Source organism: Culex quinquefasciatus, chromosome 2 (genome assembly GCF_015732765.1).
Source record: "Culex quinquefasciatus strain JHB chromosome 2, VPISU_Cqui_1.0_pri_paternal, whole genome shotgun sequence".
NCBI lineage: Eukaryota > Metazoa > Arthropoda > Insecta > Diptera > Culicidae > Culex > Culex quinquefasciatus.
In genome coordinates this window covers 97,967,056-97,987,695 of record NC_051862.1, presented here as the reverse complement: position 1 = coordinate 97,987,695, position 20,640 = coordinate 97,967,056, and the positions used below count along the sequence as shown (strand labels likewise).

The window sequence follows — 20,640 nt, the reverse complement described above, 5'->3', positions numbered from 1 at the left end:
CACTTGACGCCGAGACCGATGTGGCCGTTGGAGTCACCGATGGCGATGAACGCCTTGAAGGGGGTACGCTGACCGGCACGGGTCTACTTCTGGACGGGCATGATCTTCAGCACTTCGTCCTTGAGCGAGCGGCTCATGGAAATATCGATGATCTCGAACTCTTTGATCGTGAGCGAGTACATCAGGTACATATCCTCCATGGGTGCGGACCTTGCCATCACCGGCACCGTCGCGAGAACCAAATCCTCCTCTGAATCCACCACGGGCTGGAGCTGCGTCCACCAAATCCGCCCAAATCTTTAACGAACCTGGTTCCTGCTCCTCTTCGCAGTACGTCGGATCACCAGAGTTTAGCTGAGCGCGTGAGAAAAGGATGAAAATTTGGACCGCAAAAATTGGAGGTAAATTGCAATTGAACCGTGTAATAGTATTTAGGCCAAAGCACTTATTTAGTCTTAAAACTCAGAAACGCCTTTTTTTTGGAAAATTATTTTTAAAAAACTAGTGTGAATAATCGCTAAATTAGCTTAACTAACCAAAAAACCTAGCAAGAACAACGAAAAAACAAGCTAAACCAGCCAAAAGGCTGGGTAAATACGAGCAGCTTTTTGGGCAAAAATGATTTTTTTTTTTAAATCTTGCTAAAAAAACTAGTAAGACTAACCAAAATTCATGCAAAAACAGCAAAAAAGCTAGCTATACCAGCCAAGAGGCTGGGTAAAAGGTTTCCGCTGTGGTGGCATTAATGGAAAATTTTGAAAATTATTCCAAAGAAAATGGTTGAAACAGTAAAAAAAATTGCTGGACTAACTAGAAAACGCGCAAGAATACCATAAAATCTAGCTAAAATAGCTAACAGACCTTCTCAAAACATACAGCTTTTGAGACTGACAGCATTTTTCCAGCTTGCAAATTAGTAAAATTTACTAAAAATTTAGCTAGATTTATCATTTTTAGGACCTGGATCCAGCTGTCAAATCCAGGATTTTTTTTTAGGATTTCCAGCTAAAAAAAATCGTGGTTGGAAAAACAACCAATTTTTTTAGGGTTTTCAACCGAAAATTAGTAAGATTCACGATAAACCTTCTTTCCGTGTAAGTCTCACCCAAACAACCCACCATTTTCTAACGTCGATTTCTCAGCAACGAATGATTCGATTTACAATGTTTATATTTGAAACATTCGTGAAATTTTCCGATCTTTTCGAAAACCTAAAACGTTTTGTTAACAGTTCATACAAAAAAAAGGCTTTTAAAATATTCAAAAATATGTATCTTGAGAACAGATTTTCTGATCGATTTGGTGCCTTCGGCTGATTACAAAAAGCATTGCTTAGAACTTTTCAGGAAAACAATAGTTACACTCTGAACAAAATTCGCCAAGTTTTTAATTGGATTTTTCACTTAAAAATAAACCTTTTCGGTAATTTATTTTCAGAAGTTTAAGGTAACAAAAAATGCAATATTTTGCCCTATGCAGACATGCATCCGCTCTAACTCCTCTTTTAGAAGAACTTGTTTGGCATTTCACGTAGAAGATACCCAGCATGTTGTGCCAGTGATTAGAATACGCTTATTACGCTTGTCTTTTAGGCTCCCGAAGACCCTGAGAGATTATTTTGAAACCCAACCGAGATATAGGTTAAGAACTCTTAATTGCACTCAAAGAGCTTTTAAGAAGTTCTTCTTGAGAGCTTAAGAGAACATTTACATGAACATATAGCTAAAATCGGGTTTTCCAATGAATCAATGTTTTCTACACATTATTCAAGCCAAAATCAAGAGATTTTTACCTAGAAACAAGCATAACATTGCATTAAACGAAAATGCCATCTATAACAAGCTGAGTGCCGTTAAAAAGAGCTCATAGTGCCGATGCATGTCTGGCCCTATGGCACATGTTGGTCACAATTCATTTAGCAGTGTTGCCAAATTGTTAAAAAAATAAATTAAATTGCAATCGAAACACTTGAAATAAATTTTGGTACCGTACACCGCTTAGTTTAAGCCATTGAAAATAGAATTTGTGATGATGACTCTTGACTATTTTTTCTGTAGAAGTCATGACCAAGCTTGACCGCCTATGAAAATATTTATTTTAATGATATTGAAAATCATATGTAGTTGTCTTAACCCTCTACTGCCCATGTTTTTTGACAATTTTTATTTTCCCGTGTTTAGAAGGTCATTTTAAACAACTTTTGTTCTACGAACAAGTTTTTTGTTTTTTTTTGCAATTCAGCTGTGAAACTGTAGACTTTCCCTGTCTTTCTGGAGAAACGAAACAGTCTACTTTTCTCTACCAAAAATAACAGAGTGGAAAATTACCAGTGCTGAACAATTTTAGTTAATTCTGAATTCTTAATTTTTCTACTTTGTTTTGGTGGCGTAGAGAAATCTAACAGCCCCTGTTTGTGTTTCTTTCAGAGGATATATCTCAACTTTTACAGCTGTTAAAGAATCTGAGAACCTGGCTATTTAGCAAAGTTTGTTAAACATGTCCTTCAACAAAGCTTATTGAAAAGAATTTAAGTTCAATGATTTGATTTCGAGTCTATGCAAGCTTAGTGAAAAATCACTTTGACCAAATTTTACCCCCGAAACATGTCGTTCAGCAGGGCTGCTACTGGTTGACAAGTTTCTTTAATTTCAACAATTGTAATAAAATTAAAGCACCGCTTTTTGTTGCAGTGCAATTCGAGCAAGCAGCAACCCATCTTTCTACAGTCGACTCTCTGGCTGTCGATCTTCTCGATATCAATAATTCTCCATCTATCGATGAATTCTTCTGTCCCTTCAATCTGCATACTTCAATTATCTTCATTCCTCGATATTTTCCCTTGCTTGAAGGATCTCTTCCTCGACGGTCCCTTGGATTCTGTTTGCTTTAAAAATATCTTCCGGTTGTCAATAATTTCACTTTTTCATGGCTTGCATAGACATTTTTCTTGCCGAAACGAAGCTTTGAAGGGTGTTTGACATTAGTTTGTTTTTGTTTGATGGACGTTGCCATGATTCTCTCCCATTGCTGGGTATCAAGAAAAAATATTTTCAATCGAGTCTTCATTTTGCATCGTTCTGTAAACTGATGATTCTCTTCCTCGACGGTCCCTTGGATATTGACAACCAGAGAGTCGACTGTACATTTATTTTCCTGAGCCGTGCAAACACGCTGTCACAATTAGTCAAGGGCAACGTCTGCCATGTGACAGATCATGAGAGTGCAATTGTAGTGTTGCGCTAGAAATTGTTACTTTTCAAGCGTAAAATTGCTTACAGATGTCGGATTTGTCCAACTGGAAATGGGTGGCAAAAATGGATGCTTACAACTTCTTCGCGGAACTATGTATCACGAACTGATACTTGAGCTTAAGAAGACATTCAGTGTTTTGTGCTGGTGTCTGCTTGATCTACAAAGTATAATGAATGTCAAAAATTTGTCTGGTTTAGTACTTGATAGACATAAAGTCTTGAAGTTCAGGTTCAGGTTCATCATGGTATGATAAATTTGGGCTCCCTGAACATGCTTCAATCGATAGAAGTGAATTTTGGTGGATTGCCTACCAATAACTAAAGTTGTAAATTTCGGGTTAAATGCAATGAAATCATCTTTAGCAACCATGCGCTATGATCTATGGGTTAGCAAAAACAAGGGGCTGCGCAAGTTGCCTAAGACGGTTCGAATCAAGTGGCGGGCGTCCTAAAATGATTTATACACTGCAATCTACATTCAGACATAGAACTGCGAGGATCTATTGGCAAAGAGATGGCGTTAGTGTATTATTTTTTCTTTTTTAATCTAGATTTGATGTCTGCTATCTGTGGCAGTACGCAATTAAGGTAGATGAAAATTTAATACCGGCTCGCAACGCACAAATGGTAAATCAACCTGCAAACTAAACTATCCCACGTGGGACCTCATTTGATCCTGCCAACTTACCCATGATTCTGGGCGCCACCGTGCTTATCCTAGCCGTACTGGGCAAGGGGATGGGTTTGGAGGTCGTTCCGTTTTTCCAGCAGTTTGTCCTGCGATTTACGAGTGCGTCGTATCTTCGTAAGTTACTGCAGCGCTAATGTTTCGCCCAAAATCTGTTTTTGCACAGTTTTAATAACGACTTATTTCCTATTTCGATGCGCTGAATTCGGCTGACGGTCTAGTTCCACTCTGCCTCATCCGGTCGGCAGTTCCGGTGGTGGTGCAACCCTCGGAGGTAATGAACGTCGAGGGCGGGCGAGGGATGAGACCCTGCGGGATGTGGTTGTCGGCCTGGCAGTGGCACGTGTAACTTTCCAACAAAATGACACGGTCGATGTTTTCGGAGGCTTTTGATGCCGCCGTTGCCGTTGCTGCTGCTGCTGCTGATGGATGCGGTTTTTGGGGTGGAAACTTTTGCCTCTTCTGTAACAGAGAAATAAATAGACGCAGGAATATATATTAACATTGTCACCATGCCGTTGGGGGTTTTGGGATTCTGGAGGGAATTGTATGGGAAAATGGGGGAGAAAAGCCCCGTTGGAGAACATGCATGAGTTGTTGTTGAAGTGTGGCGATGTAAAGTTTTGGTAATTCAATTTCACTGTGCTGCGAACGAATGCTATCTCTTTGACAAGTTAAATAAGTTCATTACGAAATCGTAATTAAACGTCTTGTTCATGCTTTTGGGAAGAATAAGTTATGTTTCATGGCTGTCTAGGTAATGTTTGAAAAAGGCTGCTTGTAAGTTGTAAAGTAAAAATTCCCCAAATATCATGGCTGGAATTTACAAACGGATTTAGTGGCTTTTTTAGAATTGTATACTTTTACTAAAAAATTGTACTAAAATTCAAATCTTCAGAATTTTACAAATTTTCAAAAAAAAAATTATTATGCTGTAGTATTTTGTTGTTAAACCTATTATTAGTTTCATCGATACACTTTTTTTTTTCATACAATTTAGTAAGAATAAATTATTTTTTTTTTTGTCATATAAAAAGTTATTCCAGCATATTTCTTAACCAAAGCCTGCCTCCAGACCCACTGAGAATTTTGGCTCGAGCTTCGAGTCTATTTGGCTCGAGATCGAGCGTGAATCGAGTCGAAGATCGAGCCAAAATTCTCAGTGGGGATGGACTTAAGCATAGCATAGCATAGCATAGCATTACGGGTCTGCACCACGCTGTAGGGGGTGCCACAATGGTCAATTTAATATTCTTAGACAATTTGATTGCTGCCCGGTACAACCAAAAATATCTAAGAACGGAAATTTCCACACTGTGCTCCAAGGCTACGCCCATACAGTCCCGTGGGGATTTGGGAGGGGATGTTTTTGTTGTTCACTAGTGGCAAAAGTGCAGGGAACCCATGCGACTTTTAAAAGTGAACGGAATATTTTTGGGAGGTTTGGAATGGGGGTTAGGGGAATTTCATCGGGCCGATGAAAATGGTTCAATGCGTAATGTATTAAATGTTTTGGAGGTTTGTAAGTGTAAATGTGAGTCTGTAGTGTATTATATAAAAGCATATAGTTTTGTAGTAATAATAATAATAATAATAAATATAATAAATATAGTAAATAAACTAAATATAAATATATAAAGATGATTCCAGGAAGCTGTAAAAATAGTAGTATTAAAATCTAAATGCTCCAGATGGTGCCCATGCTGTATTAGAAAGATAGATTCGTTAATTTAAGCAATTTGATGATATATGGTATGAGGAGATGGTATGTTACAGGAAAGTTATAGGATGAGGAATAATATGAACATGTAAAATACAAATGCTCCTGATGGTTCCCTTGCTGTTTTAGTAAGTGTCGTTAGTTTATGTAATATGATCATATATGGTATGAGGAAATGGTGAGATAAAGGAAAGCAATAAGAAAAGAAATAATTTGAACATTCAAATAAATTTTCATTTCAGCAGCAAAATTGAAATTAATTCCAAGAAGCTGTAAAAAAAAGCAATAATTTTAAAACAAATGCTCCAGATCGATCCATTGCTGTTTTTTAAAGCATCGTTAGTTCATGCAATTTAAATGTATATTTTATGGGAAAATAGTATGATAGAGGATTAGAAAAATATAAATAAAACATATAGTGAATAGATACATGTTAGCAGTTAATGTAAGGAAGCTGTGGAAAATATAAATATAAATATCCCGTGGAAACAACGACGCGGGCCAAACACGATCGAAGCAGGCCTTGCCTCGCAAAGAGCAACGGCGAGACTGGCCAGCTTCTTTCAAATACACTTTTTTCTTCTTTTTCTCCCGTGCGAAACAACGACGCAGGCCAAACACGATCGAAGCAGACCTTGCCTCGCAAAGAGCAACAGCGAGACTGGCCAGCTTCTTTCAAAATCACTTTTTTCTTCCTTTTTCTCCCGTGCGAAATCAGTGTCGGTCAAAATCGTATTTTTGACGAAAAAAACACTCAGTGGGGATGGACTTAAGCGTCAATTAAAACAGGGTTGCCGGATCTTCATACTTCAAATTTCGTTTGAAGGTCTTTCAATTACCTACACAGTCAAAAATTGTGTAAATTTGGATGATTTTTCTTTTATGATGCAATATTAGGGGAATTTCAACAGAAAAATGGTAAATTTTATAAATTTGAGATGGAAAATTACACATTTTTTTAACATAAAGGCTCATTCCCAATTTTTTTTCCGGAATATCGCGATTTGAAAAATATAACAAAATTTTAACTTTATGAGTAAACTATTATTCATGAATTTTCTTAAATCGCAAAAAAGTAGTTTTTTTTAATCTTAAAATACCTATGACTTGAAAATTATGCAATTTATAAAAAAAATAGTTTGGAAATTTGCGATTCTGAATTTGATTTCCTAGCAACAAATGATTTTTGGAATTTGTTTGACCAATTTATATGTTTTACCAAAAAATATTTTAAAATTCATATATCCGTTATATCGAAACCCGGACACCCCATATTCACAGTAAAGAAAATCATGGTAATCTTTCATCTGGACATCTTCGTATCAGAAAAAAGCTTAAATTTTACTTCTGATAAGGTGTAAATTAACCTCTGGCATATGCAATCTAATCTAATCTAATCCAATCTAATCAAACACAAGTGCAGCCAGGCCGAAGAAAGCATCCTGGAAGATCATGTGAGTAGATTACGTCCCATGTTCTTTCTTGACTGTAGTACGTTCGAGTATCCTCGAGCTTTACTACACTCATTCAAGCGGCCAGGCCTACTGCGTTGCACTAACCGCAGAGAGGATTCTGTGAACGGATCACGTTGCACAGAATCTACAGGGGAGGAAGGATGCGTGAACATACCGTACCAAACGCATCGGATAAATTTACCTCTGGCATATGCAATGCAAAAAAAACTTTGAATTTCAAAAGTAACACCATACTGGGTATAATCATATCCAGCTTACCAAGTCCACGCCCCAACTTGCACGGCCATCTTGACTGTGTTGTTTCTTCAATTATTTGGATATAAGTTCGCATACTTATTATCAAAACTGTGTATTTGCTGAATTTTCACATTAACCTGCGTTTCAAACTTATTTGGAGGTTTGTAGTTAATGCCAAAACAATAAAATAAAATATGCGTTTACCAAAACTATGAAACATTTTACTTAAACATTCTATTGGTGGACGCAATGAAAAAGCAAAGCAGAAATTTACGTTTTCTTTGGATCTTAGAAAATTGTTATACAAAATATCGAATATTGATGTTCGCAGCTGATTTGAGGTCGAAAGAATGCAATTCACAATAACAATAAGTCCAAACGTGTGCAATTCATAAGCAAGTTTCTAAAATGTAAATTTGGTATTTACTGTTTATTATACATCCTGATGTTTGCTTACATTTCCAACATGATTACATGATTTTTTGCCAGTTTTGACAAAAATCATACGCTACTAAGTGTCCAGAGCAAGGTTGAAATAAAGTATGATAGCCTGAAGAAAGGCCCTCTGAGTATGCTTTTATCTAATTTTTCCTGACTGCCACTTGATCGCTGGGTGTGGCAGAGACGATTAAAAATGTTAATGATTGGGTTTAGTCACCAACTTGCTGCGATCAAAATGCAATCTTCCCCCTTTACCACCAGCAGTCATAGGTTGTTACAATCAGCGATTGTACACTTGACGAATGACATCTAGTCGTGGTAATTTGAGAATCAAGACTATTCTCAGCAGTCTTATTCGTTAGGTGTTAAAGGCAGCGATTTAATCATAGTCGTCGGATTTTCAACACTGGTCGGAGTTTGAATAATGACTTTGGTAAATTGATCTGGCAACCCGTTTTAATGTTATGAACTGTGTAGTAAAATTGGCATAGTTTTCGAAGTCAGATGTTCGAAATCAAATTCAAAATAGATTTTTAACCCTTACAGTCCGAACGTCTGATGCGAGATACCGAAAAAACATTAAAAATGCTATATCTTTGGCATCTTTTGACCAAATAAGTTCGTTCACCCCTCAAAAGAACCGGACAAATCTCTATTTTCAGAATCTACAAAGAAATCCGGAATCGGTCACTTGGCCACGGAGATATTCCGGAACCTAGTGGGGTAGGTTTTTGTCCGGGTATGCAACCCAATCTACAAATCATGATTATTATCATTAATTCTTCAAAAAAACCATCCCAATTTGCTCCAAGACCTGTTCTGGACATATAAGGCATATTCCTTTGATCCCGGACCATCGGATATGAATTGGCCACCCTTCCGGAACCGACTACACAGGAACGGATGTCGAATTCTACATCAAGTCTAATATGGCTTCCGACATGTCAAACGGCACTAAATTTGGCTCAGGAAATCAAATTTGACATCCTCAGTACGTTTTGGTGCCATTTGGCCACCCTTCCACCAACCCGGAATATCCGTAACATGGTTCCGGTGGACCAATTTCGGTAATTTCACAAGTACACTTTCCGACATGTCAAACAACACTGATATTTGCTCAGGAACTCAAATTTGACATCCTCATTACGATCTGGTGCCATTTGGCCAGCCTGCCATCAACCCGGAATATCCGTAACATGGTTCCGGTGGACCAATTTCGGTAATTTCACAAGTACACTTTCCGACATGTCAAACAACACTGATATTTGCTCAGGAACTCAAATTTGACATCCTCATTACGATCTGGTGCCATTTGGCCACCCTGCCACCAACCCGGAATATCCGTAACATGATTCCGGTGGACCAATTTCGGTAATTTCACGAGCACACTTTCCGACATGTCAAACAACACTGATTTTGGCTCAGGAACTCAAATTTGACATCCTCATTACGATCTGGTGCCATTTGGCCACCCTGCCACCAACCCGGAATATCCGTAACATGATTCCGGTGGACCAATTTCGGTAATTTCACGAGCACACTTTCCGACATGTCAAACAACACTGATTTTTGCTCAGGAACTCAAATTTGACATCCTCATTACGATCTGGTGCCATTTGGCCACCTGCCACCAACCGGAATATCCGTAACATGGTTCCGATGGACCAATTTCGGTAATTTCACAAGGGTACTTTCCGATATGTCAAACAACACTGTTTTTGCTCAGGAACTCAAATTTGACATCCTCATTACGATCTGGTGCCATTTGGCCACCCTGCCATCAACCCGGAATATCCGGAAAAATGGTTCGGTGGACCAATTTCGGTAATTGACAAATCGGAAAGTATCCGTAAATTGGTCCATTAGAACCTTGTTACGGACAATCCGGGTTGGTGGCAGGGTGGCAAATGGCACCAGATCGTAATGAATGTCAAATTTGAGTTCCTGAGCAAATATCAATGTTGTTTGACATGTCGAAAGTGTACGTGAAATTACCGAAATTGTCCATCGAACCATGTTACGGATATTCCGGTTGTGGCATGGTGGCAAAATGGCACCAAATCGTAATGAGGATGTCAAATTTGAGTTCCTGAGCAAAATCAGTGTTGTTTGACATGTTGAAAGTGTGCTCGTGAAATTACCGAAATTGTCCATCAGAACCATGTTACGGATATTCCAGGTTGTGGCAGGGCAAATGGCACCAGATCGTAATGAGGATGTATAATTTGAGTTCCTGAGCAAAATCAGTGTTGTTTGACATGTCGGAAAGTAACTCGTGAAATTACCGAAATTGGTCCATCGGAACCATGTTACGGATATTCCGGTTGGTGGCAGGTGGCAAATGGCACCAGATCGTAATGAGGATGTCAAATTTGAGTTCCTGAGCAAAAATCAGTGTTGTTTGACATGTCGAAAATGTGAAATTACCGAAATTGGTCCACCGGAACCATGTTACGGATATTCCGGGGTGGCAGGGTGGCAAAATGGCACCAGATCGTAATGAGGATGTCAAATTTGAGTTCCTGAGCAAAATCAGTGTTGTTTGACATGTCGGAAAGTGTGCTCGTGAAATTACCGAAATTGGTCCACCGGAACCATGTTACGGATATTCCGGGTTGGTGGCAGGGTGGCCAAATGGCACCAGATCGTAATGAGGATGTCAAATTTGAGTTCCTGAGCAAATATCAGTGTTGTTTGACGTACTGAGGATGTCAAATTTGAGTTTCTGGGCAAAAATCAGTGTTGTTTGACATATCGGAAGATACACTTGTGAAATTACCGAAATTGGTCCACCGGAACCATGTTACGGATATTCCGGTTTGGTGGCAGGGTGGCCAAATGGCACCAGATCGGAGGACAAATTTGTAGCCAGTGTTGGACATGTCGGAAAGTGTTCGTGTTACCGAAATTGGCAACCATGTTACGGATAGGGTTGGTTTGGCACCATCGTAATGATGTCAGTTCCTGAGAAAGTGGTCCATGTCGGAAATGTTACGAAATTTCCGGAATTGTGGCAGGGTGGCAAATGGCACCAGATCGTAATGAGGATGTATAATTTGAGTTCCTGAGCAAATATCAGTGTTGTTTGACATGTTGGAAAGTGTGCTCGTGAAATTACCGAAATTGGTCCATCGGAACCATGTTACGGATATTTCGGGTTGGTGGCAGGGTGGCCAAATGGCACCAAATCGTAATGAGGATGTCAAATTTGAGTTCCTGAGCAAATATCAGTGTTGTTTGACATGTCGGAAAGTGTGCTCGTGAAATTACCGAAATTGGTCCACCGGAACCATGTTACGGATATTCCGGGTTGGTGGCAGGGTGGCCAAATGGCACCAGATCGTAATGAGGATGTCAAATTTGAGTTCCTGAGCAAATATCAGTGTTGTTTGACAAGTCGGAAAGTGTACTTGTAAAATTACCGAAATTGGTCCTTCGGAACCATGTTACGGATATTCCGGATTGATGGCAGGGTGGCCAAATGGCACCAGATCGTAATGAGGATGTCAAATTTGAGTTCCTTAGCAAATATCAGTGTTGTTTGACATGTCGGAAAGTGTGCTCGTGAAATTACCGAAATTGGTCCATCAGAACCATGTTACGGATATTCCGGGTTGGTGGCAGGGTGGCCAAATGGCATCAGAACGTACTGAGGATGTTAAATTTGAGTTTCTGGGCAAAAATCAGTGTTGTTTGACATATCGGAAGGTACACTTGTGAAATTACCGCAAATGGTCCATCGGAACCATGTTACGGATATTCCGGGTTGGTGGCAGGGTGGCCAAATGGCACCAGATCGTAATGAGGATGTCAAATTTGAGTTCCTGAGCAAATATCAGTGTTGTTTGACATGTCGGAAAGTGTACTTGTAAAATTACCGAAATTGGTCCATCGGAACCATGTTACGGATATTCCGGGTTGATGGCAGGGTGGCCTAATGGCATCAGAACGTACTGAGGATGTTAAATTTGAGTTTCTGGGCAAAAATCAATGTTGTTTGACATATCGGAAGGTATACTTGTGAAATTACCGCAAATGGTCCATCGGAACCATGTTACGGATATTCCGGGTTGGTGGCAGGGTGGCCAAATGGCACCAGATCGTAATGAGGATGTCAAATTTGAGTTCCTGAGCAAAAATCAGTGTTGTTTGACAAGTCGGAAAGTGTGCTCGTGAAATTACCGAAATTGGTCCACCGGAATCATGTTACGGATATTCCGGGTTGGTGGCAGGGTGGCCAAATGGCACCAGATCGTAATGAGGATGTCAAATTTGAGTTCCTGAGCAAAAATCAGTGTTGTTTGACATGTCGGAAAGTGTGCTCGTGAAATCACCGAAATTGGTCCACCGGAACCATGTTACGGATATTCCGGTTTGGTGGCAGAGTGGCCAAATGGCATCAGATCGTAATGAGGATGTCAAATTTGAGTTCCTGAGCAAAAATCAGTGTTGTTTGACATGTCGGAAAGTGTACTTGTGAAATTACCGAAATTGGTCCATCGGAACCATGTTACGGATATTCCGGGTTGGTGGCAGGGTGGCCAAATGGCACCAGATCGTAATGAGGATGTCAAATTTGAGTTCCTGAGCAAATATCAGTGTTGTTTGACATGTCGGAAAGTGTGCTCGTGAAATTACCGAAATTGGTCCATCGGAACCATGTTACGGATATTCCGGGTTGGTGGCAGGGTGGCCAAATGGCACCAGAACGTACTGAGGATGTCAAATTTGAGTTTCTGGGCAAAAATCAGTGTTGTTTGACATATCGGAAGGTACACTTGTGAAATTACCGCAAATGGTCCATCGGAACCATGTTACGGATATTCCGGGTTGGTGGCAGGGTGGCCAAATGGCACCAGATCGTAATGAGGATGTCAAATTTGAGTTCCTGAGCAAATATCAGTGTTGTTTGACATGTCGGAAAGTGTACTTGTAAAATTACCGAAATTGGTCCATCGGAACCATGTTACGGATATTCCGGGTTGGTGGCAGGGTGGCCAAATGGCACCAGATCGTAATGAGGATGTCAAATTTGAGTTCCTGAGCAAATATCAGTGTTGTTTGACATGTCGGAAAGTGTACTTGTAAAATTACCGAAATTGGTCCATCGGAACCATGTTACGGATATTCCGGGTTGATGGCAGGGTGGCCTAATGGCATCAGAACGTACTGAGGATGTCAAATTTGAGTTCTGGGCAAAAATCAATGTTGTTTGACATATCGGAAAGTATACTTGTGAAATTACCGCAAATGGTCCATCGGAACCATGTTACGGATATTCCGGGTTGGTGGCAGGGTGGCCAAATGGCACCAGATCGTAATGAGGATGTCAAATTTGAGTTCCTGAGCAAAAATCAGTGTTGTTTGACAAGTCGGAAAGTGTGCTCGTGAAATTACCGAAATTGGTCCACCGGAATCATGTTACGGATATTCCGGGTTGGTGGCAGGGTGGCCAAATGGCACCAGATCGTAATGAGGATGTCAAATTTGAGTTCCTGAGCAAAAATCAGTGTTGTTTGACATGTCGGAAAGTGTGCTCGTGAAATCACCGAAATTGGTCCACCGGAACCATGTTACGGATATTCCGGTTTGGTGGCAGTGGCCAAATGGCATCAGATCGTAATGAGGATGTCAAATTTGAGTTCCTGAGCAAAAATCAGTGTTGTTTGACATGTCGGAAAGTGTACTTGTGAAATTACCGAAATTGGTCCATCGGAACCATGTTACGGATATTCCGGGTTGGTGGCAGGGTGGCCAAATGGCACCAGATCGTAATGAGGATGTCAAATTTGAGTTCCTGAGCAAATATCAGTGTTGTTTGACATGTCGGAAAGTGTGCTCGTGAAATTACTGAAATTGGTCCATCGGAACCATGTTACGGATATTCCGGGTTGGTGGCAGGGTGGCCAAATGGCATCAGAACGTACTGAGGATGTTAAATTTGAGTTTCTGGGCAAAAATCAGTGTTGTTTGACATATCGGAAGGACCGTGTTTACGGATATTGTTGGTGGTCCATCGGAAAAATACAGTTTGTGTTGTACTTGTAAATTACCGAAATGGTCCATCGGAACCATTACGGATATTGGTTGTGGATATACTGAGGATGTTAAATTTGTTTCTCAATGTTGTTTGACATATGTGTGAAATTACCAAATGGTCCATCGGAACCATGTTGATATTATTGGTGTTGTAATGAGGATGTCAAATTTGGTTCCTGAGCAAAAATCAGTGTTGTTTGACAAGTCGGAAAGTGTGCTCGTGCCATTGGTGAATCATGTTACGGATTTCCGGGTTGGTGGCAGGGTGGCCAAATGGCACCAGATCGTAATGAGGATGTCAAATTTGAGTTCCTGAGCAAAAATCAGTGTTGTTTGACATGTCGGAAAGTGTGCTCGTGAAATCACCGAAATTGGTCCACCGGAACCATGTTACGGATATTCCGGTTTGGTGGCAGAGTGGCCAAATGGCATCAGATCGTAATGAGGATGTCAAATTTGAGTTCCTGAGCAAAAATCAGTGTTGTTTGACATGTCGGAAAGTGTACTTGTGAAATTACCGAAATTGGTCCATCGGAACCATGTTACGGTTGTTGGTGACATGTCGGAAAGTGTGCAAATATCGTGAATTACGTGAAATTGAAATTGGTCCATCGGAACCATGTTACGGATATTCGGGTTGGTGGCAGGGTGGCCAAATGGCACCAGAACGTACTGAGGATGTCAAATTTGAGTTTCTGGGCAAAAATCAGTGTTGTTTGACATATCGGAAGGTACACTTGTGAAATTACCGCAAATGGTCCATCGGAACCATGTTACGGATATTCCGGGTTGGTGGCAGGGTGGCCAAATGGCACCAGATCGTAATGAGGATGTCAAATTTGAGTTCCTGAGCAAATATCAGTGTTGTTTGACATGTCGGAAAGTGTACTTGTAAAATTACCGAAATTGGTCCATCGGAACCATGTTACGGATATTCCGGGTTGGTGGCAGGGTGGCCAAATGGCACCAGATCGTAATGAGGATGTCAAATTTGAGTTCCTGAGCAAATATCAGTGTTGTTTGACATGTCGGAAAGTGTACTTGTAAAATTACCGAAATTGGTCCATCGGAACCATGTTACGGATATTCCGGGTTGATGGCAGGGTGGCCTAATGGCATCAGAACGTACTGAGGATGTTAAATTTGAGTTTCTGGGCAAAAATCAATGTTGTTTGACATATCGGAAGGTATACTTGTGAAATTACCGCAAATGGTCCATCGGAACCATGTTACGGATATTCGGGTTGGTGGCAGGGTGGCCAAATGGCACCAGATCGTAATGAGGATGTCAAATTTGAGTTCCTGAGCAAAAATCAGTGTTGTTTGACAAGTCGGAAAGTGTGCTCGTGAAATTACCGAAATTGGTCCACCGGAATCATGTTACGGATATTCCGGGTTGGTGGCAGGGTGGCCAAATGGCACCAGATCGTAATGAGGATGTCAAATTTGAGTTCCTGAGCAAAAATCAGTGTTGTTTGACATGTCGGAAAGTGTGCTCGTGAAATCACCGAAATTGGTCCACCGGAACCATGTTACGGATATTCCGGTTTGGTGGCAGAGTGGCCAAATGGCATCAGATCGTAATGAGGATGTCAAATTTGAGTTCCTGAGCAAAAATCAGTGTTGTTTGACATGTCGGAAAGTGTACTTGTGAAATTACCGAAATTGGTCCATCGGAACCATGTTACGGATATTCCGGGTTGGTGGCAGGGTGGCCAAATGGCACCAGATCGTAATGAGGATGTCAAATTTGAGTTCCTGAGCAAATATCAGTGTTGTTTGACATGTCGGAAAGTGTGCTCGTGAAATTACTGAAATTGGTCCATCGGAACCATGTTACGGATATTCCGGGTTGGTGGCAGGGTGGCCAAATGGCACCAGAACGTACTGAGGATGTCAAATTTGATTTCCTGAGCCAAATTTAGTGCCGTTTGACATGTCGGAAGCCATATTAGACTTGATGTAGAATTCGACATCCGTTCCTGTGTAGTCGGTTCCGGAAGGGTGGCCAATTCATATCCGATGGTCCGGGATCAAAGGAATAAGCCTTATATGTCCAGAACAGGTCTTGGAGCAAATTGGGATGGTTTTTTGAAGAATTTATGATAATAATCATGATTTGTAGATTGGGTTGCATACCCGGATAAAAACCTACCCCACTAGGTTCCGGAATATCTCCGTGGCCAAGTGACCGATTCCGGATTTCTTTGTAGATTCTGAAAATAGAGATTTGTCCGGTTCTTTTGAGGGGTGAACGAACTTATTTGGTCAAAAGATGCCAAAGATACAGCATTTTTAAGGTTTTTTCGGTATCTCGCATCAGACGTTCGGACTGTAAGGGTTAAACTCAAAATTATTTTTAATTTATCAATCACCTTTCATTTCATTCATTTGAATTGGCGTGGAGTTTTGATTTTTTTTAAATGTGATCTTTGCAAAAATTGATGTAAATTACAATTTTAAGGACTACCTTAACATGTTTTAGGTCACCCTAATGGCCAAACAAAGAAATACAGGTCTAATTATTTCGGTCATGGAACCCCCACTCCGATTGTCCACTAGCGATTGTCCACGCTCCATACAAAAAAGATTTTAGTTGTATGGAAATTGTCCACGAGGGGGTAGTTGAGATTTCAAAAAAAGTGTCCACGTGGTTTGTGGATGGTCCCATATACTCTGGCAGATGTTCAAAATTGATCTCCTTGCTGTTTCTTTTTCAATGACCTATTAAGTTTGCTGCTCTGGTACACTATAACTTGATGTCACGACTTATATGGAATCTTTATAACTTTTCTGCTTTTGGTGCATTGATGAATGTAGGGGGAGAGGGGGTAATATGCACCCCCTAAGGGAAAACTCCGATTTCTCAGCCATTACAGCATTACTGTGGAAGAATTTTGTTCGATGTTCTAAACCAACTATTATTCTTCGTCATCTAGGTGAAAAAAGTCTTTAAAAACCTCAAAATTGTTCGAAAACATCAAATTTCTAAAAACATTTCTGATTCATTTCAAACAACCATGCGGGGCAATATGCACCGCAACATTGGGGCAAAATGCACTACAACAACGGGGCAAAATGCACCAAAACATGGGGCAAAATGCACCGGGTAAAAGTAGTTTTCACTAGTCACCACTAGATGACACCGCTGTTTTTACAATGGAGCTTCACAGCGGTGCATTTTGCCCCGACTACGCTTTTGTAGAAAATTTACTTAAAAATGCATTTTTTGATGTTGTTGGACTCATCTGTCTATAGAATAATGAAGATTATGGCTAAAACTATCTACCTCAAAACTTACAATATCAATAAATGCTTTTTATTTTGTCCAAAAATCATAATGAAAGTTCAATGAAAATTAGATGAAAACACAACATTTTAATGTTTTGCAAATAACTTAAGCTGATTTTATACTACGAAGCTCAAATTTTTCCAGCATGGTTTAGCAATAATAAGCTTCCAATTTCTATAAATTTTTCCCGAACAATTCTTCCAAATACCGACAAAAGCAGGGGGTGCATTTTGCCCCGGGGGTGCATATTACCCCCTCTCTCCCTACATTGAATTTGAAATTTTCGTGATGAGTTCCGGAGCATTCAAATGGACCGTTAAAATTCAAATGACAGATATCAAATCAATCATTCTGTTAATGTCATTTGAGGAAAGTTTGTGAAGTGGGAAAGGCCCTCCTCCTTGGTTTTGAACCTCATAGATTGACTGCAAAGATACAGCATTTTCGGGCAAATTTAATGCAAAGCTTTGAAAGATATTTAAGTTATTTAGATCAAACTTTGTCATCAGCATTCGTCGGTTTAATTTTGAGCAGAAGCATAGTTAGTAGGTTTCTTGCGAAATAATTTGCCTGTGGGATCCACCATGCAGGGCGTCTTCCAGCTAGCGCATTATTCAGTAGTAATTATTCCGACTATTACTTGGAATCCTGCCATATGGAGAGAATGTGTTTCGCATACGTCTTCAGCGTTGACGAGAACTTGACGAATGCGGAATGTTAAGAGCGTTTGACGCCTCGTCGAGAAACGTTTCGAGGCTTGTTATATTATGACTTAATTAGAAAATTTGTGTCAAAGTCTGGGAAACCCCCAACAATGACGCGTTCGCCCATCTGAATTGATTATTACGTTAATTTCCTATGTATTATTTTCAAATCTACGTCACACTGACTATTTCATTATTTATTCAGGGCAGAAGAAGGAAACGTCCACAATTTTGGTTTACGTCCACGGACGGACTCGGGCACTCGGTGGCGTAGGTCAGCCACTGTCCCCCCGAGGCTTCTGGGCTGGGCCAGCTATCGCCACTCGTCACTGCTGACTGAGGGCTAATTCTGCAGTCTGCTGCTGTAGCGATGGCAGCAGCACCAGCAGCAGCAGCTCGTAAATTTAATTTCCAGGATCGCGTTCGCTTCCCTCGAGATTAAAACTTCTGCGCTGATAAGCAACGGAATATTTTACTGACTCTCTGTGCACGCGGCCGAGAGAGAGAGAGAGAGAGACAGAGAGATTCCCGGAGGCGGTGAACCGACGACGATGGCCGCGGATGGCCCCATCTCGGCAAGATCTTGTGTGTGTGTGCAGCGCATATGTGTGGGGGGCGAGCTCTCGAGAACGGTTCCCGGGGTGACCTAGGGTGGACCCACGTCGGATGTCACCACACAATGTCCCCGGCATCGTTTTATGGTAATATGCCACGGGTTTCTATGGGGAAATCATTATACGGCGCACACCGCCCCGAGCTCGGTTCCGGTTCCGGTGGCCAAGCGATTTGTACGACACGCCGTTAAACTTCCACAGGTCATATAATTTAGCTGTTTGCCGCCCGATTTTTTTGTTTTCATTGTTTCGTTGCCGAGGGACGACCCCACTTTGGGCGAGATGTATTCAACCATATTTGAATGGCATATTTTGTCACTTATGAATTTATGTTGTACACGCAGGGACAGCACATAAATCTTTTTTCCTCGAGGAAAACCTCGTGCCGAGGCTTTGGTTGATAGGGGAGTGTGATTTCCAACATTTTTTTGATTTTTTAAAATAAACTAAACGCTTTGCAGATATTAAGGTGAAACAAAACTTGACAGATTGTTTGCTTAATGCTTATTTACGGTCTGCCAAACAAAGAACTTAACGGCATCTTTAAAAAAATGCTTTAAAAAAAACGCGAGTCGGGGAATACGTATTTTCGCGATAACAAACTTCTGGTCAACCTAATTAGATTTCTGAACTCGACAGTTTGCTTGATATCGTCCTTATTCTCGTATGCAATAAACAGAACACTTAAACATTACGGCATTTTTTTCAAAACTGCTTTTGAAAACTCGAGTCATGGAACCAATATGGCGAGCCTTCCCGTACTCCCTTGTGTCAGTTTATATAATTTTCTTGCGAGCGAATAAAAGTAGGCCATTTCGTTATTCGAGAATGACCAAGAAAAAAGTTGTTTTCCTAAGGAATTGCAAAATGAACTTTTCAGCACTGGTTGTTTTGGAGTTAATCTTGTATAATGGTACGTTCGTTTGAGGGATAGTTCTGCATAGAGTGCCGCACTCAGAACTGTCAAAGTGTTTCTTTGAAGAAACTCGCGATAGTTCCGCACGAGTTTCGCCGCCATCTTGGAACTGAAACTCTAGTGCCGCACTCGATATTTTTTCAGTTTCATGCGAGTTCCACGCACGCTGACAAATGACGTTCGATTGAACCAAAACTAACATCGACGAGTGCGGCACTCAGTGCCGCACTGGCTCTTTAAACGAACGTACCATAAGCTACACTATTTTAAATAGACGTCGTTATATGATTTTTTGAATGTTCATACCGAACCAGAGCAAAGTTTTTAGTAGCGTTTGGGCCTCAACACAAATCTCAACAATTTAGAACCGATTGGTTGCGTCTACATTTGGCGCATTTGATTTTAATTTATGATCCAAATTGATTTTAGTAATTTTAATGGAGCACCCGCAATCGAGCAGTTTTTGACAGTTCGCTCCATAAGAAATACATTGTAGAAAAAAGCAAAAACTGCTCGAGTGGAAGTGCTCCATTTTGTGTTGAATTTACAAACCAACACATTTCAGTCATTCCACATTTTCGAAACAGTTTACAGATTGGCCAAAGTCAAACAATAGTAGATAATCGATAATTGAAAATAATTATTTGATTTTACCTTCACGGGAAAGCTATTCTTGTGATCTTTCAATTGATGACTGTAAAATTTTACGTTTTATATCAAGTTTTTATAGAAAAACATTGACCATTGCAATCCAAAAATTTGGAACACTTTTTTCTTACGGATGTAAACAAACTTTCGTTCTTTCCAAGAGCACAGATTACCAATGAAACTCAAGCTCAGTTATGTTTTATGAATGGTCTGTTAACTTGTTTGTGAAATTATCTGTAAAATTGTTCCACAATTGTGGGAGGCACAATGACATCTCACAATTATGGAACAGGCTATTTGGAGGCAGTGCCGGAGGTTTTGCTGCTCTGAATAAAATAGTCTTGAAATGCAGTTGTTTATTTAAAAAGTGAAATAGCAAGAAGATGTCCAAATAAAAGTCCTAAAAATAGTAGGATGGAAAGAAATAAAAACCGTTTGGCATGCTTTTGACAAATTATTACAAAAGTGTTCCGAATTCGTGGGTGTTCCGATATAGGATGACTGTAGCATTCAAATTGAGAAAATGCTCTAAAATTTCTCAACGAAATATACAGTTCAGTTCCATGAGAGCAGTTCTCTAGGATTTCGGTCATTCGATTTTTTTTGTATTTTTTA

The 20,640-nt window shown here is 40.3% G+C and overlaps 2 protein-coding genes across 7 annotated transcripts in view; one reads left to right on the top strand and one right to left on the bottom strand.

Moving 5' to 3' along the window:
- LOC6044622 overlaps positions 1-20,640 on the top strand; it is a 226,162-nt gene that overhangs the window by 51,290 nt on the left and 154,232 nt on the right. The gene's annotated exons all lie outside the window — the stretch shown is intronic.
- The window catches only part of LOC119767002 (glycine-rich protein 23-like), a 71,427-nt gene that overhangs the window by 17,315 nt on the left and 33,472 nt on the right, over positions 1-20,640 (bottom strand). For both annotated transcript variants that reach the window (XM_038254120.1, XM_038254121.1), the window contains exon 2: positions 3,940-4,401. In XM_038254120.1, the coding sequence (XP_038110048.1) occupies positions 3,940-3,943 (4 nt within the window). In that variant the 5' untranslated portion in view covers positions 3,944-4,401. The remainder of the gene's footprint in view (positions 1-3,939; positions 4,402-20,640) is intronic.